The 26,847-nt window shown below is 41.8% G+C and overlaps 1 protein-coding gene across 3 annotated transcripts in view; it reads right to left on the bottom strand.

Annotated features, from left to right (window-relative positions):
- The window catches only part of CCSER1 (coiled-coil serine rich protein 1), an 892,842-nt gene that overhangs the window by 818,543 nt on the left and 47,452 nt on the right, over nt 1–26,847 (bottom strand). For all 3 annotated transcript variants that reach the window (XR_009555820.1, XM_060247055.1, XM_060247056.1), the window contains exon 3: nt 10,213–10,306. Coding sequence is in view for 2 of the 3 variants with exons in the window: in XM_060247055.1 (XP_060103038.1) it covers nt 10,213–10,306 (94 nt within the window). In the remaining variant the exon portion in view is untranslated. The remainder of the gene's footprint in view (nt 1–10,212; nt 10,307–26,847) is intronic.

Genomic DNA, 26,847 nt, shown 5'->3' on the forward strand with positions numbered 1-26,847 from the left:
CTTATCTGCATAGTTCTACCCAATCATCTGCATAATTGATTTGTCTCTTGATCTTTCTAGAATATCACACTGAATTGTAATGAAAATTTGTGAAATGATTTTTTTAACATAATGATTGTTACACTTCTACTCTTATACATTTCACTGAGTATTGAGCAGCAAACAAAGTTGTTCTTTTCATTTAACTAACAAGTTCTGGCATGTTCTGTGACAAGCAAAGATGACTTTAAAAAGATATTAGATTCATGGAAGACAGGACCATCAATGGCTTCTATCAATGGTGAGTAAAGAGGACATGCAGAAAACCTCTGAATACCAGCATCAGAAAGAAACACTGTGGAAGACTGAGAATCCATGCTTTGTTTATTGGTCCTCCTGTGCAAAACAGGATGCTGGACAAGACAGGTCACTGTTCTGATCCGGTAGACTCTACTTATGTTCTTATGTTTTCTTCAGGAGACACATTCAATAATCAAAGCCTCTGGGGTTCTGTCACAGTTCAGCTATACATTCTTCTTTCCCATTAAAAACATAAACAAATATTGCCAGTTTTAATTTATGGATGCAGTATGAGCTCCTAAATTGCTGCAGAGTTTCAATCCAGCCTTGTTCATCAAACTCAAAAATAATTTAGCAACTCCTTAATTAATTCCTAATTGACATCCTTGGGTCATTACGCCAACACTTTCATTTGGCTGTATACCAACAGGCAGTGGCCTAGGGGCTATTTGGGTTATAAGCATTCTCCCTGGATGTCCAATGAAACTTTTCCTTTTAAAAGTAAATTTTGTAGCTGTGGTTGCTTCCAGTTGTCAAATTGATGAAAATTCTGAAACGACTTTTTTTTTCTTTGAGGTCTACCATGATCTCAAAAGGAAGTCGCTTCCCAGTAAATGAGAGTGTGATTTTGGCAGGATGCTGAGGGGCCCAAGATGATCAGCCTCCCCTGTCTACAGCCATGCTATTCACATGTGTGTCTTTGCAGTACTGGACTGCACAACACAAATGCAATTCCCACAACAGGAGTATATACGAAGGCAGCATAGCTGCTTCTGGGAAGGAAGGGCTTGCCTCCTTGCCTGGGAAGTGATTGGTTCCATCACAAACAGAGCCATTACCACCTGCACAAAAATTTGCCTAATTTAATTGTAGCTTTCCATTTGGACCAGTGAGACTCAGAATTGCTTGATTTTGGGCTCAATTAGATTATGCTGAGCAGGATTTTGTACACTATGAGCATGGACTGAAGACTCGGTTATGTTCCATTCAACATCCAGCACAATGTTCTAGGTTGGGCTGCCAAGCTCCCACCGGGGGCAGGGATCCCCCGCCCAGAAGGGCCTGCTTCCAAAGAGCTCCATTGGTTCTGTTATTAAAACCAGCAGTTGCCATTAGCTAGCTTTACCAATGGAGACAGCAACCAAACAACAGATATGAGGAGCAAGACCCAACGGAGTCTTCATCAAGGGCCTCCAAAGCATGGCAATGGCACCAGACAGCAGCAGGACCACAAAGCCTCCCAAGGACTAATACAAAAAGGTAAAGGTAGTCCCCTGTGCAAGCATCAGTTGTTTCCAACTCTGGGGTTATATCACATCACAACATTTTCATGGCAGAGTTTTTTACGGGGTGGTTTGCCATTGCCTTCCCCAGTCATCTACACTTTCCCCCCAGAAATACAACATAACAAATTTACTGGTCTAGCTTGCTCCAAACCCAAAAAAACCTCATTGAGCTTCTGCTTTAAGGAAACCACAAAACTGAAAGGATTGTCTGAATGAATATTTCAATGATCTGTCCATGAACAAGGAATAAAATGCAACTTTTTTGAGCTTAGTAAAGTGCGCAAAACACAGAGGGCGGGAGAAATCTGTTTTATGAACACCTGGCAGAAGAATAACCCAGGGACCTTAATTATTTCACTGGCATTTTACACTGCCAACTCATTATACTGTGTTATTAAATAGCCACAGTGCCACAACATTAAACTTTAAACCAAGAAAAATCCCCACATCCATTTAATATTTTTATCATTTTTCTAAATGGCACACAGAGCAATAAAAAGTTTACCTAAAGTTCCACCACAGCTACAAATCCCATGCACGAATGCACACAGAAATCTAACTAGGACTTATGTTGCAGTTCCAGGCACATCGGCTTAGGAAGAAGTCACATTGTGTTTACATCCAAGTAAACATGCACAGCACCAAGCTGCTTGAGTAGCTTGCAATTAATATGTTTCCCTACCACGGTGGCTACCCAGATTTCATCTGATCTTGGAAGCTAAGCAGGGTCAGCCCTAGCTAATATTTGGGCGGGAAACCTCCAAGGAATACCTGGGTCATAACATGAAGGCAGGCAATGGCAAAACCACCTCTGAACATCTCTTGCCTTGGAAATCCTACAGGGTTGCCAGAAGCTGACGGTGACTTGACAACAAAACAAACAAAATCACTTATATAGCAGGACTTTGATATAAGCTTGGTTACTGGAAGGCATTGCACAAGTTGACTTGGATCTGGAGCATATCTGAAATGAATTATTATCCTGACTTAAATTTTTACAGTTAAATTACAGAGTTCCTCACAGAGTGGGTCGCTTTTAGTTAGTTATAAGCAGCAAGAGGGACAGAAAGCTTAATTATTTCCTCTTTCCATTGGAACTGACCTCTTACCAAGGTGCAAGTGACCTGGATGGTCCAGGGTAGCCCAATCTTATCAGATTTCAGAAGTTCACAGTACCAGCCCCGGCTGGTATCTGGATGGGAGACCTCCAAGGAATACCATGGTCATGATGTGGAAGCAGGCAATGACAAAACACTTCTGGATGTCTCTTGCCTTGAAAACCCTACAGGGTTGCTGTATGCTGACTACGACTTGACAGCACTTTCTACCACCATCAGGTTGCAATTTGTACTGTGGGGAAAATATACAGGGAAGCACACAACATCTGTCTGTTTTCCCACATGCTATGAAAGCTGCTGTTGAAAGCAATGCTGTGAAAACCCACACCTTTCAGTACCACAGCATCAATACAAAGCAGCAGCTTGCAGCTGCTCAGAACAAAAACCTGCTTTACTCCATTTATACGCCACCTTTCTTCCAAATGGGGACCCAAAGCAGATTACAAACTTAATAGGGTATTACTTCTCCATGATTAAACTACATAGGTTCAAGAGAGTACACCCGAAAATCTTTAATTGCTGTTTATCTTGCTTTCCATACATACATAATGTTTCCGGTTCAATCAGCAGCATCTCCCTTTCAGGCCCAATTTACTGCCAAGTGATCCAAACAGTTGTTTGGGCTGCATAAGCCTTCAACTGCTATAACATGCTGCTGGGGCTTGTTCTATTGCCACTCAGTAGCCAAATGTGAGGAAGTGACCATCGTGGCTTGTGCCCAACATCAGCTTGTCAACAGTGTCATGTGGAGCAACAGGACTGTTTGAGCCATCCCTGCTCCAGTTTCAGGAATTTAAGCTAAGGAGACTGGAAAGGACCTCTGCCAGAAACCTCCGAAGAGCGCCACTGCCAGCAAGAGTACAGAATATGACACCTCAGTAATAGTTCTGCAGCCCCATAATAAGTGTAAGGCACCTTTGTATGTTCCTGTCCCTAACAGCTAGTTGACAAGGAGAAAAATCAACAAGGCCCAGCTCTGCTTGCTGTGGAACTGCATCGACTGGGGCAAGGAAGGACCATAGTGTCCCAACATCTGTGAGGAAGAAGCTTCTCTTTCTGGGAACTCAGGTCAATGGATTTGTTCTTCAATAATATTTCCTGGAGGAAATTTTGGAGCCAATGTGGCTAAGAGCGTTGGACTAGTATCTGGGAGACTTGGGTATGAAGACGAAGAAGACTGCAGATTTATATCCCGCCCTTCTCTCTGAATCAGAGAGGCCTACAATCTCCTATATCTTCTCCCCCCCCCCCCCCACAACAGACACCCTGTGAGATGTGTGGGGCTGAGAGGACTCTAACAGCAGCTGTCCTTTCAAGGACAACTCCTGCGATAGCTATGGCTAACCCAAGGCCATTCCAGCAGGTGCAAGTGGAGGAGTGGGGAATCAAACTCGGTTCTCCCAGATAAGAGTCCGCACACTTAACCACTACACCAAACTGAATCCCCACTGCCATGGAAGTTCACTGGGTGACCTTGGGCCTGCCACACACTCTCAGCCTAACCTATCTCAGAGGGTTGTTATGCAAACAAAATGGTGGAGAGGAGAATGAAGTCCCCATTGGAGAGAAAGCTGGGATATGAAATAGATTAACAATAATTTTTGTTCTTGGAATCCATGTTGCTAGAATTCCCTTTCTCCCCTGTTGGAGAAAGAGTTTCTCCCTACTACTTCTCTGGACCTAATCCAAGAGAGATTGGGTCAGAACTCTAAGCCCTAGCTAGCTTTATTTGCTTCGTGCTGGGGTTGGGGAGGTTCAGAGCTTTTTGCTTCATTCAGAGCATGTCAAAGATGATGCAGTTAGAATGTTGCACAACTGATGTCCACTCTTACACATACCATTTGTTCTAATTATCTTTCCTTTCATTACCAAAGATTAAGCTCCTTATTTATATAATATGCGCCATACAAAAATCAATGCTTTGATTAAATGTGAGATATTTAATTAGGAGATTGGGGTGGGGGGAGAGAAAAACCCTGAACAAACAAGGTTAAATTAATGTTCCTCCTTTGTATAAACACTCAATGAGTTTGTGCCACATAAAAAACAGTAACCTGCCTGCCACGATTACTCTTTTCGCACATTAGCGGCATTTAAGCTTCTAATTTATGTAGTGTAATAAACAGGCACCCCCTAAGGCAGATCATGTCTGTTATATCAGGCTGTTTTAAGTATTTCAGTATTGACAGACTGTGTGAAGCTCTAAAAGACTTCAAGTAAATATTTAGCACATCCACAAAACAGCTTTCCCCCCCCACGTTCCAAGTACTTTGTAAACATAGTTCATTAATTCCTCACAGCAGCCCTGCAAGGCAGGTGAACATAACAATGGGATTTGTTTGAACTGTTACGGAGAAAATAAAGGAAAGCCATCTGAAAGGGCTTCTGTTAGGAAGAAGGAACTATCCAAACACTGTGCTGGTGTGGCATGAGAAGACGAAAGGGCCATCTTTTCCATATGCCCCTGTTACTCCCTTTTCAGTGCTCCCCCACTTAGGGTCACCTGCATGGTATCCATTGCAGCCTACTCCTTTTTCTGTAGAAGCTCACAATTCACTGAAAGAACTCTGTGAAGTGGTAAAGGGACTACAGCCATCACAGTATTTCAAAGATGCCGTAAGGCTATTTTATTTACGAGGCCATTCAGGAATTGAGCTGTAGGCATTCCATAAAGGTATTTATTTTAAAACATTTGTATCGGTTGCATTTTGTTTTCATTAAATGAATTTGAAGTTGCCTTGAGCCACAAGGAAAAGCAGGGAAGAAATATTTAAATACATAAATAAATGGTTTGTATAAACGCAGTTATTTGGTGGTAGACATCTTCTTTGCATCTAGAAGCATCCAGGACCAATCCCTGGCATCTCCCACTTATGGGGTATTAGGGATGAGTTGTGAGAAAGATACCTTTCTTTGCCGGAAACACAGAAGAGCTTCTGACACTCAAAGGAAACAATACCAAGCAGCCTAATGGAGGTGTCATGGCTCTGTAGCAGAGCACATGCTTTGCATGCTGAAAGCCCTAGCTTGATTTCTGCCACCTCTACTGAAAGGATTTCAGGCTACAGGTATTGAGGAAGCCCTTTATCTGCCCGAGGCCCTGGAGAGACATAATGCTGAATGAGATAGTATGACCAAATACTGGGGAGGCCACAGCTCTCACTGTAAACAGGACCATCTGATAACTATACCGTGTTCAGCACAGGAGCTGAACGTCTGATCTCCTCAATCTCAGCATGGCTTTTCTCAAGCAACTGATGAAGATCTCTGTGGCTGCACAGCAATTATCCTGCTTTTGCTTTACAAACTGCTTTTGTATTTGTGACATCGGTAAAATCTGTTCTCCCTCAGGGTCACAAAGGCAGAGCTGGGTAATTAAATGATGCAGGAGGAACACCAGGACTCCCATAAAGCTGTGCTAAAACACATAGCACTTAATAACCTTGATACAGACTTAAATGAACACCAAACAGGAAGATTTTTTTAAACTACATTGTTTATTTGTAAGTGTTTTCTGCACAGTGACAGGCTTGTATAGTTTTCCTGTTGCTGCCTTGGTTTCTAAGGCAGAACAGTGGTGACTGGGCGTCCATATGGCAGATTTCCCTGGTAGGGTATTTTTTTTGGGGGGGGGAGAGTTAATTGGTAATTTAAAAGCATTATATTAATATACCGTTATACTAAAATATGTATCCAGTTCCTTAAGTTCCCAACTGTATTTTTTTTAAAAAGCCTCTGGTCCCTTTTGTTGCAGAGATATGCATTCTCCCATTTACCTCCCCCCCCAAAAAGGGGCTATTTATTTTGAATTTTATTTATTTACATTATTTATAGTCCACCTTCCTCACTTGGATTCAAGGGTACTGATATAAATTTTTTTAAAAATACAAGCTTGGGACTCAAAGAACCTGATACATTTTATGGATAATGGTATATCAGTCTGAGCTCTCTGCTCATGACCTGAGAGTTCAATCCCAGCGGAAGCTGGGTTCAGGCAGCTGGCTCAAAGTTGACTCAGTCTTCCATCCTTCTGAGGTCAGTAAAATGAGTACCCAGCTTGCAGGGGGGAAAGTGTAGATGACTGGGGAAGGCAATGGCAAACCACCCCGTAAAAAGTCTGCTGTGAAAATGTGATGTGACATCACCCCAGAGTCAGAAATGACTGGTGCTTGCACAGGGGACTACCTTTACCATTTTTATATCAGTATGAAGTCGAAAGAAAGAAAGAAAGAAAGAAAGAAAGAAAGAAAGAAAGAAAGAAAGAAAGAAAGAAAGAAAGAAAGAAAGAAAGAAAGAAAGAAAGAAAGAAAGAAAGAAAGAAAGAAAGAAAGAAAGAAAGAAAGATCAGAGACTATTAGGGCTGCCAAGTCCAATTCAAGAAACATCTGGGGACTTTGGGGGTAGAGCCAGGAGCAAGGTTGTGACAAGCATAACTGAACTCCAAGGAGAGTTCTGGCCATCATATTTAAAGGGACTGCACACCTTTTAAACACCTTCCCTCAATTGAAGAAGAAGATATTGGATTTATATCCCACCCTCCACTCCAAAGAGTCTCAGAGCGGCTCACAATCTCCTTTACCTTCCTCCCCCACAACAGACACCCTGTGAGGTGGGTGGGGCTGGAGAGGGCTCTCACAGCAGCTGCCCTTTCAAGGACAACCCCTGCCAGAGCTATGGCTGACCCAAGGCCATGCCAGCAGGTGCAAGTGGAGGAGTGGGGAATCAAACCTGGTTTTCCCAGATAAGAGACCGCACACTTAACCACTACACCAAACTGGAAATAATGAAAGATAGAGGCACCTTCTTTTGGGGCTCATAGAACTGGACCCCCTGGTCCAACCCTTTTGAAGCTTGGAGGGTGCTTTGAGGAGAGGCATTGGATGCTAAGCTGAAAATTTGGTGCCTCTACCTCAAATAACAGCGCCTCCCCCGAGCCCCAGATAACCGCAGATCAATTATCCAGTATACCCTATGGGAATTGGTCTCCATAGGGAATAATGTAGTGTCTAGCAGACATTTCCCTCCTCCCCACACACACTTTCTGATGACCCTGAAGTAGGGGGATTGGCAACCCAAGAGAATGTCCACCAGCAGTGGGTAGAGCTCTTATTCATCCATGCTTTCATAATCTTAAGTAATTTTTTTCAACCACACCAGTAAAGTTTGTCTCTATTTGTAACACAGCTCAGCTACCAAATATTTAGAAAATACTGGTATATTACTTTATTTATAGAATACGTTCATGAATCCCTTACGTAGTCAGAACAATCTTCACATTCCAAGCTAATTTAAAATATTGTAAGCTTCAAAAGAGACTTTGCCACTCAGAGGTTATCTTGATGTCATACAAATGTCAATATATATACATGTTGATTTGGAAGACTCACAAACAGACGAAGCAAGCTGCATGGCTACACATGCTCAGTGAATGCCTCCCACAGGAAATGGATAAAGAATAAAATACACAGCGGTCCTGCCCGAGGCTATTCTGCTGAAAATTTGACAAGGGAAGCTGGTGGCTCTTCATTAGTTAGGGCCACTGAGAAAACAACAGTGGTAACTAATAACCTTATCTGGAAATGTTCAATGTAAATTAATTTTAAAAGATGTTTGCTGGTATGTTCATGCACTAATATAGAAAAATTAACCTGACAGAATAACCTGTAACAGCATGTAATTAGGATTCAATTTGCACAGAAAAACAGCAACATGTCAGCCTTTTGAACTCTGTGCACCACAGATCACTATATGAATCTATCCATTCTACTATGCTATTGCAAACTGTGGGGATGAAAATTACCAGATTCTCACAATTAGCTTCTGAATACAAGTGGGTTCCTGTGTAGATCGTCCACATGCTTTGGATCTCAAGTGCCCTCTATATGGATTAAGGTTTTGCATTGGACAGACATCTAAAGTGATCCAGTACATTTCCCCAGTGAGTTTTCAACTAAGTGAATGTATTTTTGGGATGCTCAAACCTGCCAGTTGCAAACAGGAAGCTGATTTTTCAATGATCGGTCTGAATATTTGTCAACTTTTTCAACACTGTCTGACAAGCTGTTTCACTGTATTTCTTCCTAACCAAGTAGTACAATCCAATTTATTTTGTGCATATGCACACAGCCTCTAAAGCAGGAGTCCCCAATGTGGTGTTTGGAGGGGCTCTATGGTACCTGCCAACACTTTTCCTGATACCCACCAAATGTTTTTAAGAAGTGGGCAGGGCTAGGCAGAGTTTGTGCCCAGCAGGGTTTCTGATTGGCTGTGCAGATTAAAAGATTGGGGGGGGGGGCGCACTGGGGAAGGTAGGGTTTGGAGCAGGAGGGCTCTCAACAGGGTATAATGCCATAGAGTCTGCCAGTTTGGTGTGTGGACTCTTGTTTGGGAGAACCAAGTTTGATTCCCCACTCTTCCACATGCACCTGCTGATGTGAGTCAATCACAAGTTCTCACAGAGCAGTTTCTGTCAGAGCTCTCTCAGCTCCACCTACCTCCCATGGGGGGGTCTGTTGAGGGGAGGGGAAGGAAAAGAAGATTATAAGCCGCTCTGAGACTCCATTGGGTAGTGAAAGGTGGGATACAAATCCAATCTCTTCTGTCTTCTTCCAAACCAGTCATCTTCTCTAGGGGGGACTGATCTGTAGTCTGAAGATGAGGTGCAATTTCAGGAGATTAAACAGAGCTCTTTTTAAACAGAGCTTCTGCCTTAAAAGTTTCAAAGTTACTCTGACAGTTCTGTATAAACTTAATCCTCAAAAATTTGTTGGCTCCACTTCCTCTAGAAGCCGCTTTGTTGTTGTGCTTGCCACCCTGCGTCAGAATTCAAAAGGTGCCTGCATGGTAGAAAAGGTTGGGGACCCTTGCTCTAAAGCAATGACTATAGTTATTAATTGCTTATGAAATACTTGTTCTCAAATATCCGGTCATTTGGAAAAATTCCAGATTACACAGGGTTTTAAACCAAAGGTGACATGGAACCAGAAGCACAGCATAAGAGTTAAATGAGGGAGAGAAAGAAATTAATATGGCAAGGCCTACTATTAAAGACATTAACAACGAAAACAGGAGGGAAAGGTTAAACATCATGCCAATGCACACACACACAACAGAGTGGCATTAACATCTGTGACAGATCTTCAACAGCTACCCTGGAGGCACTAGGCATTAAAAGCATCTGGAAAACCAATGAGCCTCCAGTCACGGAGCAACTGGGGTAATTCAGCATCTGCAAAAGAATCTCTACCATTTGACAATCTGCTTCATAAAGTGACCTGTAGTAAAACAGTAGAATCACCAAACATAACATCACCACAAATGGTGTTCAGCAAGAAAGCAGTATCTGTAGCTGAGAGACCAGTTTTTCAAAGGCAAGAGAACCATTAAATGGCTAAATATACAACCCACTCATCTCCTTTTTAGAAGATTTTACTAGCTGCTTCCTAAAAAGTGTAGGTAGCCAATTCCCTTCTATGAAATCATATTAAAAATATTCAAGACCATCAGTGCTAGTTATTTGCCCAACTCACCGGAACGATGATGGTGCTGCTCTTCGAGGAATTCCAAGTCAAGCATGAGGTCATCTTCATCCAGGTCACAGGAGCCCAAATTATTCAAAACATCCTGTAATACGTGAACAAGGAAGAATATAGGACTGAAGATAAACGAATATGAAAAACCAAAAATGTTCAGCTGATGCATGTAGACACTAAAATGAGCTGAACAGATAAAGACCAGTGACTGTAATTCTATATTAGGGCATGAAGAAAAGAACAACAAAAATGTATAGGGACAGTTTCTTTAATATTGCTCAGGTAGCATGCATAGAATTTCCTTGGAAACTATGCATAGTCCTCAGGGAATATACAAACAGTGCAAACATAAGCAGAGTTATACTTTCCTAACTCAGTTGATTTAGAAGGATGTAACCATTTAGAACTGCTCTCAAAATCATTCTGATTAATCAACAGGGGCCTCTAAGAACATAAGATAAGAACTGCTAGATCACAGCAAAAGATCCATCATGTCCAGAATACGAAGGCCAGTCCAACAATGTATATTGACCAGGAAATACAGGGATAACTTCACATTCAAGCTCAAGAAAAAAACCTACGTACTTATGCTTGTTACTAGGAAAGGGTTTGCTGGGCTGCATTCAACTTGTGACATAAAAGGTTACAATCTTCTTCTACTCTGCCCCTGCCCCATAAAAAACAGCTCTTGGGAAGCAAAGCCGATGTGGTTTAGTAGATTAGCATTTTTCTCCAAAGCATGCTATAGAACTAAACACATGTTCTTGATGCAAATCTTAGGTTCAACCTTTGGTACCTCTATGAAGAAGAAGAAGACTGCAGATTTATACCCCACCCTTCTCTCTGAATCAGAGACTCAGAGCGGTTTACAATCGCCTATATCTTCTCCCCCCACAACAGACACTCTGTGAGGTGGATGGGGCTGAGAGGACTCTCACAGCAGCTGCCCTTTCAAGGACAACTCCTGAGATAGCTATGGCTAACCCAAGGCCATTCCAGCAGCTGTAAGTGGAGGAATGGGAAATCAAACCTGGTTCTCCCAGATAACTTACAATGCAATCCTAATGACACTTTCCTGGGAGTAAGACCCATTGAATAAACTGTAGTAGAATTCAGAGTAGACCTGCTTAGGATTGCTCTCTTAACCACTACACCAAACTAGCTCTCAGAAGGATCTCAGAAGGCTGGAAAGACTTCTGCGAGACCTTGGAACACCAGTATTAGGACTGAGTTCATGAACAAATTATTTCATTCATTGCTATTATATAGTTATTCATTTGAAAGAAAAGGAACAATCATAGGCATCTACACAATGTTAAATACGCTGCTTTTGTTGATTTCCAAAATGGTGTTGATTACTTGAAAATTTCTATGCCACCTGTCCAAAGAACCTGCCTAAAGCAGCAAGAGCATTTCAGAGAAGTGGTCCTTACAATGCTTTCACTCAAAAATTTCCCCATTGAAAGTTGTTAGTTTATTAGGAGGGAAGAAACAGAGAAGAAATTTTTCATCAAAGTTCCAGAGAAATGCTGACAGATGAATGTCCTTTTGGGTTGGGGGGACTTAATCACTACTTTCAGAGAAGTGCTGCAGCAAAGGGTTTAATAAAACTCTCCATTGACTTTGAAATAGCCCCCTAGATACTTTAAAACACAGCTTTCCTCTTAGCAGAGTCCTTCTTTAGTGCACACAACTTCAGCTCCTGCTGTGCACGTAGTTACACATCGAAGTGCACTTTTGTACAACAATGTCAACATCCTTTGTGCCTCAGCAGAAGTGCTCATAGCAACAACCAACCCAAGAGATACTGGATCCACTGCAGAAAAAGAGGAGTTGATTCACTGTTGCAGAAGCTGAGGCTTACCTTCAGTTCTCTCTCATCATAATACTACAGGATTTCACAGCTCAGTCCCACATACATTCACTCAGAAACTAATCCAGTTAACTTCAAGAGGGTTTATTTTCAAGAAAGTACACAAAGGACTGTGAGTTAAGGCAATTTAAGAATACTTATTATTTGCTCAATACCTCTGCATTATTTCCAATAAATCGTTCTAGATTAAAGGTAATAAAATTCCTGTGCCCATTCTGATTTTTATTCTCCAGGTAGTTTTAGAAGATCAACTGCTAATTCCACTTTACTTACCTTCCCTCTTTCACCCTCAACTCACCACTCACCATCTCAGTAGTTACTGTTATTCTGCATGCCTCTCTATTACCAACTGCACCGTACTGAGTGGGCCCTGTGACCTTTTTGTGCTCTGTCAAAGAATCCACACTGATAGATTTACAGCAGCATACAAAAAATGTGGTTCTTCCTCTTTTTACCAGAAGATTTAAGAAGCCACTGAAGTCCAAAACAGAGGGAACTGCATTTCATTTTGTTAACCTTTTCCCCCTTTACAGCATATTGGTACACTTGCCCCCAAGATCTCCAGTTTTCTGGGTTATGGGAGTGCACATCCATGGGATTTTGACTGTGGTCTCTATGGAAACTGGTGACAAGGGGAGGAATGTCTCTGTGGGTGTTGCTCCTTGAAGTTCCATTAGGTACAAAATAACTGAGTTATGGAGCCAGTGTAGTGTAGTGGGTAGAGCAGGGGTGGAATTCTAGCAGGAGCTCCTTTGCATATTAGGCCACACACCCCCTGATGTAGCCAATCCTCCAAAAACTTACAAGGCTACACTCTATATTAGGGTGTAGCCTAATGTGCAAAGAAGCTCCTGCTAGAATTCCACCCCTGGGGTAGAGTATCGGACTAGAATACAGCTTTGAATCCCCCTCTGCTATGGCAACTTGCTGAGTTCCCCTGGGCAAACCACACACACTCAGCCTTACCTACCTCCCAGGGTTGTTATGAGGATAAAATGGAGGAGAGGAGAGTGATGTAAGCTGCTTAGGGTCCCTACTGGGGGAACAGTGGTGTTTAAACAAAATAACCATCCCCCAGAAAGGCTGCGGGAATACATGTAAAGTACTATTTAAGTCAAATGCTCTTCTGGGGCTATGGGTGGGCAAAGAAGCTCCAAGTGAAAAGATTCATAGCAATGGATATGGCAAAGAAAACTGGGAAGTATGCTGAGAAAAAAGTAAGCGCAGCAGAGGATGTATGATCAGTGCCTTAATTTTGACTTGCAAAGTCGAGCTAAAGGATACACCCATATCTCGGGGAAAAGATTCAGATTCAATACAGCATCCCTCACTATGGTCTTGCAGGTTCAGCTACTGGTCATCTTGATTCTGCCATTCAATATTCTTTAATTTGTCATGCCCAAACATGCCTTTTTTTAATATGGCCAAGCATCACCCTACATTTCTGCTATGCACCCGCATGAGCCCTCCTAACATGTGTATTTACAGACTGCGATCTAGATCTTATTCACTTGCTGAATGAATGATAAGCTGCCTGCCCTCCTCTTGTTTACCATTAACAATGCAGAAAATATGTCATCCTTTTGTATGATCCAATGTTCCCTTACTCAAATGATGCAAATTACCATCCAATTACAGCAATATTGTTACCAAGTCTTGACTAATGCTTGTGACATTCTGCGCTTTGATTGCAAACATTATAATGAATCTACATTCCATTAATACCAGATGTTTATTAACAAGTTCTTTGGGTTTTTACTGTGTCTGGTTTCCTGTTCAGCAGTAAATTTTGGTTACACTCAAACTTATATTTTCCATCTTTGAGCATCAATCAGCTGGATGGCTACATTAGAATTTTATGAAACTTGGGCCACTATTTTGCACTTGGAATGAATGAGGGATTTTAAAATTATTTAATGATACAATGACTCAGGGAGGTAAAACGTCACAGAGAGCTCAAATTTTATTTATTTACATGAATATATTTATGTATCACCTTTCAGCATGACAAAAGGACAAAAAAGAGAACGTGAAAAGGCAATCAATATAATGTAGCGATCATATTTTGTCACAGCAGCCTGAGCCCCAGATATGTTCTAGCTCATATCCCTCTCCCCCTTTTCTTCTCTGACATATCTCTCTGAAATTAATCACCTGCCCATTTAGATCAAACTATAGGGTGTCATTTCATCTGAATTACAAACTAGAGTTTCTTCTTCACAATTTCAAACCATGATTCCCAGTTGTTAGCTTAATCCTGATTTGGAGGCAAGAGAACAAACCTTAGTGTGTAGCTTAAAGCAAACAAAAGGCTGCATTTGCCACAAACAAAGAGGTGTTGGGGCTTCTGCTCCACAAGGCATCTTCTGCTTGCAAAAGACTATTTTACATCTCACATGAAAATGCTACATGAGAAAAAAATGTGAAACGTTCTTCTAAAAATGCCCTTCTGCTTCTCCAAGAGGAAGCATGAAAACACCTGCATGAGAAGTGCATGTTATAGCACAGTGAGATATCTTGTGCAAGCACATGTGGAAGGATGCTAGTGGCTGTTTCCTTTCTGCTTACAATGCACTAGAGCCAACCAAACTATTTTTGTGACTGGCCAGATCCACATGTAACAGAGGATTATAGCTACCTACTGCATTTGTATCTCAATGTTCCGCTAAGCTCCGAGTCGCATGTGTGCCCACCCCTCCCACGCCCCATGGGTTGGATCCAGCCAGCTTTTCTACTGATGAAGAAGGAAGGAAAGGCTCTTGTCCAAACACCAAAAACGCTAACTTTTTTGTTTGTTTGTTTTAGAGCTAATAGAAGAGAAAGGAGGAAAATCACCAACCGGAGCAACAGGAGAAACATCTTGTTGTGTGCACAGTCAGAAAGAAACTGGTGGGATCCTGGCACCACCCCCTGGACATGCGCAGTAGAGTTCATGGGCATGCTCAGTGGGATGCTGCAGAATCCTCTATCTAGAGCTTTCCATCACTGTCGGAGTAGGCCCAAGCCCCAGTAAACCCAAGCATGTGTAGCACAGAAACCACAAAGAAGATTGGGGTACATATACAAATTGAGGAACAAAAGTATAATATAGTGGGTTCTATACACTGAAGAGGCGAGGTGGTAGTAACAATCAGCTCTTTATTAGATACAGCATGGTAAGCGGCTGCACCACAAAGACTGGTGAACTGGGCCAATGGGCCAACTATATACAACTCAGGGTTCCCACGCAAGCACGTTATTGGATCATTCAAACCATCAGGGGATCGGTGATTGGTGCAGAGCAGCAGGGATTTGGATCCTGCTGCCCACTGTTCCCAAGTCCCCAAGCTGCGTTTGTATGGCTCCAATGAGTCATGTAGGAACACCTAATTCAGTCTTCACTTGAGTCCAGTACAAAACACAAAGTATTTCAAGCAACAACTTTTTTTTAATTTCTCCTAAGATATATGGTATATAGCAAGAAAAAAATCAAAGAAAAGCTAGAAAAAGGAAAAGGTTTAAGTCATTTAAAGTACTGTTAACACTAAGAACTATAACTGAATAATTCATGGACATAATGAAATATTTCCCCTTCTGGACTCCCCCTGCATACTTCAAAGAGAAAATAAAATGACATGAAAACTAAGAAACAGGAAGACAATCTACAAATGCTGAATTCATTGCTCCGCACACCAACAGCCTCTGTGTATCTAATGTAAAGCTTTGTAGAATGCCTTTCATATACAATGAGCAGATTAAATGCCTTCATCTCCTGAATGCATCCATCAAATAATCATGTTTTCTAGGGGAATGGATATGATGTTCCAGGAAGAAAATACAAAGTCTGTAATAGTTGATAAATAGTTGGGGGGGGTGGGGTTGTGTGTGTGCCTTGCTATGATGTTGGAATAGTTCTTTTAAGAACACTAAAGGCCAGAGGAAGGAGAAATATCAGTGTCAGAGCAGGGGGGAGAAAGCTTGAAAATATGTCTGCTAGCAGCTGAATAAGATCTGGGCTGAGCTTCTCTTATCCTTAAAGTTACAGGTATTTAAGCCTGGGTGTGCCAAAGGCACAACCCTTTTGGAGAAAAGCAAAGAGCAAGAGCCAAAGAGGTCTGGGTCCATGACTTAGACTGTGCCTTGCAGCCCATAGCCCCGAATGAACCAGGCCAATGGACCAAGGACCAGTCCACAACTTGGAGTCATACTATGCATTTTGTTGCCGCCAGTTGGTTGGCTGTACTAATTATATTTTTTATGTTTCTTTGTAAGCCACTTTTAGTCCCAAGTGTGAGGGAAAGCAGGAAAGGTGTGGGGATGTGCACTGGGAGGTAATGGGCAGGTGCTATAGTTCCTGAGGCTGTTCTGCGCATTGGCCAGAATCCTGCAAGGAAGTACTCTCAGTTCACTGCTCTAGCTCTACAGTGGGGTTGCAAGCAGCCAGCTTAGCACTTTACTTCCTCTGTGTCACCTTGGGCCAGGCTTTCTGCCACCACTTTTCCTGCATACTGGGAGAGAGACCTTGGGGATTGCAGTTCTGGGTTTGAATCCTGACCAGTGGAAGCCTTGCCATTGTATCAGGCCTGATGGCGAGTTCTCCTTTGCGGGCTCTGGCAGGGCGGCCTCTGCCAAGGATGGTACATTATTCACAAGCACCACTGCAGTACTGGGCCCTCCAACTGGCCCTCTCAGCCACCAACTGGGGACTCTAAGCCAGAGTCACTGAGCTAGCTGAGCATGTTATAACCTTTTCTGGCTTCCTTTTCTTTGTCCTAAACACAAACCAACCTACCTTTTATCTGCCCCACCCATCTTCAGTTATAACTATTATGTATTTACCGTATTTATATCCTGCCTTTCTCCACAATGGGTATCCAAAGCAGTTCACACAATTCACATCTCCTCCATTTTATCCTTATAATAACCCTGTGCCTTGCTAAGAGAATGCGTGATATGCCCAACATCACCCAAGTGAGGACCACAGCAGAGCTGGGATTCAAACCTGCATCACAAAGATCCTAGTCTGATACTCTAACCACTGGTTTTTGCAGAATGGCTACTGTTGGACAATGGCAAGCAGCCAGGCCCAGTTGAGTCATGCAAGTTGGGTACTGACAACTTGCCTGGTAGTTGCTGGCCTCATTTTGGGCAGGAGCTCACAGGAGAAGAATTCTGGAACCACTAGATTTTATTGTGTTCTTTCTTTCTTACCTCCCCCACCCCGGCAAATACTTGCTTCTTGGCTCCATTGTTCAAACCCCCCATGAGAATTTTACTGAACTCTAAGACTTGACAAGCTTTCTAATATTTTTTCCCCCACAAAAAATGGGAAAATAACCAAAACATATAAAGCAGACAGACGGAAAGCTTCATCATGCCACTGTGGCCACATAGGATAAAGTAATTTAAGAAGTATGATGGGAGTAAGGTTTTATTATGACAATTATAATTCAATAAGTATTTTTAGGTAGATCCTGAGCTGATATAATTTAGTACACCTTCTGGTGATGTCAGAGGTGTGTGGCATATGCAAATGAGCCGTGCTAATGAGCTCCAGCACCTCTTTTTCTACAAAATGACATGATGATGATGATAAACAGCTACTAAGACAGATAATAAAAGGCTAGATCCCAAGTACTAGGTTTATAGACATGCATGGGTGTTTCCCCAAACCTTCCCTGAGAACACCTTCCAGAAGTAACAGATGCAACCACAGACCAAGGTTAAGCATAAACATGGGCAGCTTGCATGAAACAGCCAGACTATCAGTTGGACAAAGAACACTTGAAAAATGCCAAAAGCACTTGAAAACAACAGAAAATATATATTCTACTGAAAATAAAAAGCCTCTTGAAAATAATAAAAAGAATACACTCATAGAACTATTTCAAAAAGGCATGTGTTTATTTTTGAAACATCTAATAACTGCAATGAACACAATCAAACAAATGTCTTTCTTTCTCAATCACAGTAGTGTGTGTGTGCGTGTGCGCGTCATGCCCATCTTAGGTTAGGATTACATGCTAGGCAGGGAAACACAAGAGACAAGTTCTCTCTGAGCAGGGAAATTTATGTAGAAAAAGTTTCCTTGGGAGCAAGATGTTAAAAACTATCGCCATAAGAAGGCTGCTCAGCAAAAGGGAAATATTTTAAGATTCAGCTTTTGCATTCTGCAGAACCAAGTGGTGAAAGTTTTCCCTGTTTCTTCAGGCAATAAGGGTGAGGCTGATGTATTTGAATGAAAACCTCCTATCTGGAAAAAAGAAAAACAGTCCTGCTTACAGAAATCTTCCAGCTACTGAGAATTAACTGTCTGCTACTTGGTTCATCTTAGTTAGTTAGCTGTTAGTTAGCAAGTTTCATAAATAATGTAGAATAAGAATATTGGAAATGTATCATTCAACAATAAATCTATGCAATGATGATAGTAACCCTCATTTCTATTTTGAATATTCCTTCCCTTCCTTTTCTTGCTCCATATTGCATTCATTGTTACCAGAAAGGCCAAAGTGGCTCTTCTGTTCAAAATGAGCTAACAGAGGTGAGAAAATAAATTCTAGTCCTTCTAGCAAGATATAATGCAAAAGTGTAATCAAATGTACCTTAAAAAAATAAAATTCAAATGATTCCAATAGGCGAATTAAGCAGGTGATTAAATCTCTCCCTCAGAAATCAATGGAACTGAAAACAGTTTTACTTTGGTTGAATCAGGCTTCATATATCTACATTTCACAGCTGCTAACATTCTGGTTGCTACAAAGTCTCATTATAATCATAGGAACTGTAAGGCCATTTTAAAGAAATGGGTTTTTTAGCATGGATAGAAACCAAGCAGTAGCTCTTAACATCCCCACTATCCCCAAGAGGATTACACGGCTGCTTGAAACCCCACACTTTGGCAGGTAGATATTTCACTGATTTGAAATGGCACAAAGGTATTGGTCTGCTTTGTGGTATAGCTACTCGGCTGCTATAGGTAAATCATTCCAGTCCTGAAGTATTGTTCCTGTCATCACAGCCCCAAGAAACATAAAGAGGATTTGAAAAGAGGCTTGCCATATCTATACTGTCAGCATTCACTGTCAAACACAAGAAGCAGCTTCTTTATCAGACACCGTAGGGTTTCTTCTGAGGAAAACTCATTTATTTTTATCCTGAAAGGAAAGGCAAACAATAACGATGGCCCCAAAAGAGAGTGTTCAAGAGACAGATTAAGTCCAGCGCTGTTCTCTAAAAATATTTAACAAAAATATTTCTCACGCTTATGTCTCAGATCGTCTTGGCCTCCTCTGAAATTCTCCATCCACACAGACCATCAACAGCCAATGACAGCTTTTTATTGTCTCTCAGCAGACATCAGAAGAGACAAGCATGTCACAGACCTGCATTTTGACCATGACAAATGGAGAACCGGGTGAACAGTCCCCAGTAATCTATTTTATGAAGTTGCCGTTGTACCTGCTTTCCTTCCAGGCAAGTGATTGTCATAAATGTTATCATTATCCATGAAATATGGGTATTAGCTCTTCAGATGGGCTGAGTTTCAGTCAAAGGGGTGCTTACAGACAGCTGGAGAAATGTTCTGAGTATACTTCAGTTTCAATGCACTGGCACAATCGCAAACATTTCAGCAGAATAGAGATTTCCGGGGGGAGGGCAGATTTTTTAAAATTTAATTTGTACAAGTATTAATCTTTTAAAACTTCTGTTCAGTGCCATAACTTGAGCAAGTACGCTTCATGTCAGTGTGAAAAAAGGACTATAAATAAAGTAAGCAAATAAATACATTTACATAAATTGTCTTGTCCAATCTGGAAACACAAAGCGGTTTTGTTTATATTATGACACCATTCAATGGATGTTTGGCAAAATAACGATGTGGAATAATTTCCAGAAAGAAAAGGCAGATGTTGATAGTACTGAAAAGGTTTGCCCAAAACCCCATGAGAAGGTATAGATCAGTTCTACATGCTTGACTTTTTCAAACTGAAATGAAGAGGAGTTAGAAGAAACGGACTTGATCATGCACTATATATTTTACTATATATTTTAGGACATTGTAACATTGGTATATTGGCTTCACTGGAGGGTTTCCACTGACAGAATGATTTTGACTTATGGAGCACGGCTCCTCTCACCTCCCCCACTTCCACTGTGGTCCAAAATACTGCCCCAATATGATGGTTATAGTGTCACACTGCAAGACCCAAGTTCAAACACCTCTTCTGTCATGAAGACCACTGGATGACCTTGAGGACAATCAGTTTCTCTCAGCTTACTACCTTATAGGTTCTTCTGAGGCTAAAACAGGAAAGTGATCCAGCCTGAGTTCCTTGAAGAATAAGTGGGATAAAATCAAATAGATAAATATGTTTTCAACATTTCCTGGTGGCTTTGAATGTGTTACAAATAGAGCAATCATCCCTATCAAGACACCTGTGATAAATCAGCAGCACATATTTGTTGCAGTCATTCAGTAAACTTTAACATATATCTACTGTTTATTTTTAAATAATTTTAAAACTATGAATTATTACAAATAAATAGATTTTAAGTTTTAAAAAAATCACAGGGATAAGGGATCAAAGCACCACAGATGGCTGTGACTGGGCAGCTAATGACCCATTGTTCGATACAAGATGCTGCCAAGAAGAAAACTTGTTCTTTATACAAAGCGGCTTATCATTGCCTTCTCTTCTTCCCGCAACAGTCACTTTGTGAGGTAGGTGGGACTGAAAGATTTCTGAGAGAACTGTGACTGGTCCAAGGTCACACAGCAGGCTTTATGTGGAAGAAGAGTGGGGAATCAAACACGGTTCTCCAGATTAGAGTGCCACTCTTAACCACTACACCATGCTAGCTCCCTAGATAAAACCTTGACCAATCTTCTTTAGACTTCAGACATTTAAGAGCTACAGTCACATTTCAGAGTTTTGTATGTTAATAATCATATTCTCTAATCCTCTTTTTAAAATTTATTTTTAAAATAAAATAAAGAGTAGAGCTGTCATGGTAAAGCATAGCAAGAAAGGCAGCCGCCCAAATACGAGGGGCCTAGATCATGAAAGGCTTTATATGCAATAGCCAATACCCAGACTGAGCTTGGTAACAAATGGGCAGCCAGTGGAGTGTCTGCAGAATATTTCATTATAATTATTATATTTTTACTTATTTTATCAGATTTATATCCCGCTGTCCCACACAAGCAGGCTCAGGGCAGATCACAAGAAGAAAATGCACAGATAAAATTACACATAACAACCACAATATGAAAATCTATAAAACCAATAGCTTAAAACAAGATGGCGAGCTAGAACAAACAAGACTCCTAGGTGTATGCTATACATATATTCAGAGGGCCAGCATATTGGGTGAGTGGACAGGTATCTAGCTGTCGCTAATAGTTAAGCTATGGCATTCTGGACCAGCTGGAGTTGATTTTGAGGAGCACCAATGCACAGTGCATTGCGGGACCTAATCCTAACCTTTGCTCGCAATTTCCTGCAATGTTACAAATACAGAGATAACTTTGCTTTTCATGAACCCAACAGAAAGCTTATCGCTAACTCTAATCTATTTTTTCTCCCCTACCTCTTATAATGTCATGACTGCCATTTTTTAAAAAAAGCTCTTCTGAATTGAACACTGGAGGCAGTATACAAAGCAGCCGCTTAAGAAATGAATTCATCCACCAATGCTCAATGGTGTAAATCTAAGTACACATAAATGAGCAATGACAAGAAGTTCGTCCACATTTATTTTTATGTCATACAACAGAAAATATTCTGATAAATGAGCTTTGTACTGCCGCCAAGAGACACTACAACAAAACTGTGGAAATTACTAGATGTCATGATGAAACGTCTAGGTGCCATGGCTTTCCCGGTGCCAGGGATTTGTCTAGCTGGGCAAGATGCGCTGTTGATGATACTTAGCATGGCAAATCATATGCCCTGTTAAGTTGCTTAGGCTGACAACGTTGCTTGACTATGAACACCTGGTGAGTTTTATAGAACTTGCCTTAATGTGAGAGAAAATACACAGCTGTTTTAAACACAAAAAGCTGTTAAAGAAGAAGCATGGCTTCTACACCGTCACACTTCTTCTCACAGCACAATCAGTCAAATAAAATGTGAACTGGGAATGCGTGTCACAGTCATGTGAAAACAAAAATAAAGAGCATTGTAAATAACAGAAAGAAACAACAAACACCCCAAAAACAAGCATTGCCAAAAAAAAATCACTATTGTTGTCTATATTACATTTATTCAAAAGAGATTAATAAGGAAAATATTATTGCCAAAATATTACCCAGAAGTCATACAGGGCAGAAAATAACAAAGTTAGCTTCAACTACCTAATACTGTGCAGAGTTGCGTTAGGTGGCACCGACCTTAGTTTCAATAGGAAGGCAACAAATCAGTGTTGTTTACATATTGAGCAACTGAAGGTCACAGTCTGGCCTATAGTCCATTAAAATCTCAGCTAGCTTCTCTCCAGGGCCACAGTTGAACGACAGTTCTTGGCCCAACATGTCAGGCGATGATGGTATCCAATAAGAACATGGCTCCAAAAGAAACCTCTGGAAGATTACATCACCTCTTCCAATCTCCAACCTCCCATCACTGACAACAGGTTCCCATGAGAAATCAATTAACCATCTTCCACCTTTGGCCTTGAGCATGATAAGAAGACTTCAAGCCAAAAGACCAATTAACAACACCTGCAGGACAGCTCAGGCCCCTCACCACTGTCTCACCTAAACTGGCAGAACCAGCGCCATAACAGCTCTATCGCTGCCAGATATACTCATATATATTTAGTCTAATGAAAATCATGTATTTTAATTTAACTGACTGGTTTTTATGTTTAATTTTAATTGTTAAATTTAAAGTTTTATTATTTATGTTAATGTGTAAGTTGTTAGCCGCCCTGAGCCGCCTAGGCGGGGAGGGCGGGATAGAAATAAAAGTTGTTATTATTATTATTATTATTATTATTATTATTATTATTATTATTATTATTATTATTATTATTATTATTATTATTATTATTATTATTCTTTGCTTCACAATCACTAACAGGATATTCCTGACCAGATAGGGAAATCCACAAAGGGCATGATTACAACAGAGCAATATAGCATGATGAGTGTACTCTGTCTAGATATAATCCCAGGTTTGCTGCTAAATGATACCTGGAAAGGCCCTTTGTTGTATAAAATTGTATCAAACCAGATTATATATTTACTGCCAACTGAGATGAGCCACTGCAGCTGCTGCTATTCTGATGACTTTGAACACATGGGGTCATATCCAGTCAGTATTCTTTTTCCCCCCACTCAAGATCACCAGATTCCTATTTGCTTTAATTTTCTACTTGCTCAGGAATATCTTATTATGAATTACCACAAGGGAACTTTGACTGTCTAAAGCAGAGGTGTCAAACATGCAGCCCAGGGGCTGAACCAGGCCCCCGGAGGGCTCCTATCAGGCCCCCGAGCAACTGGCTGTCATCTGCTTCCTTCTTCCTCTCTCTTGCTTCCTTTTGCATCACAGCTTGCTTTGCCAGGCTTGCTCAATCGCACAAGAGCTACAGAGCAAAGTCTCTAGTTTTCTCCATTGGCTGAGGCTCCTCCCCCTCCTGGGTCCCCTGGGGAAAGAAGGAAAGAGCCAGAGTTTCCTTTGCCCAGTTTCCTGGATCCCCTGGGAGAGATACAAAGAAAACATCCTTAAGACCTCAGGTTTTCACGGCTGGTAACATCATTAGGGTTTGTAGAATCCTTCAGGCTCAAGTGCCGTGTTCTATTGGAGAAAGTTTTTCTTCCAGACATTTCGTTCTCAGCTGCGGAGAACATCCTGAGAACGAAACGTCTGGAAGAAAAACTTTCTCCAGTAGAACACGGCACTTGAGCCCGAAAGATTCTACAAACCCTAATCCTTAAGACCAATTGAACAAAGCAGGAGTCAAGTTGCACCTTTAAAACCAACCAATTTTTATTTAGAACGTAAGCTTTCGTGTGCTCTTAAGCACACTTCATCAGATGAAGAATCCAGCACAGTGAGCAAAGCCTTATTCAATTGCTTCAGACCAACATGGCTGCCTGCTTGGATCTATCCTTAAGACCAATTGCTTCAGACCAACATGGCTGCCTGCTTGGATCTATCCTTAAGACCAATGAGTGTTAATGTTTTAAGTATGTTTTATTTTAAGGCTTTAAAAAAATTGTGTTTGTTTGCATCCTTTATAAAGTTTATATCTCTGCTACCTAATCTTAAATAGGTACACATACGGCCCAGCTTGACATGACTTGGCCCAACAACGTCTCATTTATGTCAGATCTGGCCCTCATAACAAATAAATTTGACACCTCTGGTCTAAAGCTTATTACACTTCACCCAGGGGTTGTTTTGTAGAAAAATACCGTATATACTCGAGTATAAGTCGACCCGAATATAAGCCGAGGCTTCTAATTTTACCCCAAAAATCTGGGAAAACTTATTGACTCGAGTATAAGCCGAGGGTGGGAAACGCAGCAGTTACTGGTAAACCTATGGTACCTTTCATATACTGCCCCACAAGTTGGCCAGCTTGGAGAAGGCATTTTTTTCTCCTTAAATCACTTCTCCAAGCCAAGTCAGCCAGCCGCTTGGAGAATCCATTTAAAGCTAACGTTGCTTTCTTTCCACCTCCCCGCTCTGTTTTCCTTCCTTCCTCCCTCTTATGGCTCTCAAACATCTGACGTTCATGTCTTGTGGCTCTCAAGCATCTGATGTTCATTCTAGATGGCTCTTACATTCTCCTTTTAAGAACATTCTCAGACGAATCTAATGTATTGTAACAGGTATCCTGTTGTCAAGAATTAGAGCCTTGGAAGGCACGGATTAACCAAGTGATTCCTGAAATCAGTTAAAATCAGGGTCTTGTAATTTCAGCTGTTGGTATCCTAAAGAAAACAGGTACAATGCCTGCTATACTTTTAAATTGAGGCTTTTTTGGTAAAAGCATTTGCTTGGATTCTAAGCAATATGAGCAGAGAAGGCATCTTCCTCTAATGCCTGAAGGGACCCAGACTGGGAGTCTGCAGCTCTTCCATTGAAGGAGGTACTGCTGGGCCAGTGTGCCCAGTTAACTGCCATCAGGAATTCTCTTTCTGTTTCCTACAGCACAGATTTCCCTGCCCTTCCAAGTCTACAGCTGCTCTTTCCCCTAGATGCAGGAAAGCCGGGTTCTTTCTAAAGTAGTCTGCATTCTCTGAAATACTGCAGATTCCCCCTCCTCAAATGCGGGTGTTCTTTTGTGTTTTGTTTGTTGAATCCTACACATTTCCAGCAATTGGCTCCAATTTATGTTGTACTCTTTCCCAACCTGGAGTTGACCAAAACAGTTCATGCGCCGCTTCCTGTTGCCAGCCCCCCCTTGCACGGCGAAGGCGGAGCGCCGCCGCTTTCTCCCCCCCCGAGCGGCGGAACCCACGGCCGGCGCCGGCCACGTGTCCCGCAGGGCTCGTCCGTCCCCCTTTCCCGGGTGGGGAAGGAAGAAAAAAAGCCGCGTCAACGTGCGAAATGGGGCCGGCGGCGGCGTCGTTGCCGTGACGAGCCGCTCCGCCGCCCTCTCGCCTTCCGCGGCTGAGGGATGCGCCTCTTCCGCCGCCCCCCTCAGCGAAGCCGACAAGCGGATTATTATTTTTTTCCCCCTCCTCAACGACCCCAGGCCGGCCGGCGAGCCTTCCCTTTCGCCATGCCGTCGCCGTCCCTGAGAGGAGGCGAAGGCGCGGAAGCCGCGGGGGAAAGCGGGGCCGCCGCCGCTGCCGCCGGCCGAGCCGCCACTTGGTAAGGATCCCGCTCCGTCGGGGCTTCTCCCTCCCTTTTTACCTGACGGCTGAATAGTGACTCGAGTATATGTCGAGGAGGGGGTTTTTCTGCCCAAAATTTGGGCAGAAAATCTCGACTTATACTCGAGTATATACGGTAGGTGGTGGAGCTCATCCAGGGATTGTTATGCAGCTGCATATACTATTCAATGGACAAGGTGGAACTCTCAGGAAGAGGAGGTGGAACCCTCAGAAAGGTGTAGGAGCTATGATCCTGTGAGCTCCCACTGAATCTGAGACCTGCCCCCCCCAAAAAAAACCTTGTTGGTCTCTAAAGTGGTACCTGGACCCAAATATAGCTGCAATAGTACAATCTGAAGATCTAAGTATATAGTCCTGTCCCATGTGACTTCTGTCTATATAGGTCCCATGTCCCCCTCTCAGCATGGGCCTTTTCAGGTGAGCAAAGAGGATGCCTTCTTCACTAGCAGAAAACTCAGGTCGATCCAACCAAATGCTTTGCTTCTTCAGTTCTCACTATTTTGTGACTTCCATTAACAAAAACCCCTTCCATATCAGTGTTATCTCAATCTTGACAAACACTGCATTCACAATCGCACACACAAAAGGCAATTGTGGGATGGCGGGGGGAGCATACTGATGGATAAAAGCCTGACATTTGAGCAAAAGCCTTTATCAAAGAATGATTTAATACCATGTTTACCAGTGGAATAGTCACAGGCCCAAGTTGCTATGGAAACAGACAGAATTCCAATAATATTAAGCAATACTGTATCTATTATAGGATTGCATTAATAATACTCTAGTAAAGGGTCACTTGAAATTTCATTTACAAGACTCCATTTTAACTCACAAAACAAACCACGTAAGAGACAGGAAATTACCACTATATATGAATGTCAGCTTTAAATCACTTATTTTTGTTTGCAAAGAAGCATACCAAATT

This window comes from Heteronotia binoei, chromosome 9 (assembly GCF_032191835.1).
Source record: "Heteronotia binoei isolate CCM8104 ecotype False Entrance Well chromosome 9, APGP_CSIRO_Hbin_v1, whole genome shotgun sequence".
NCBI classification, from domain to species: Eukaryota; Metazoa; Chordata; class Lepidosauria; order Squamata; family Gekkonidae; genus Heteronotia; species Heteronotia binoei.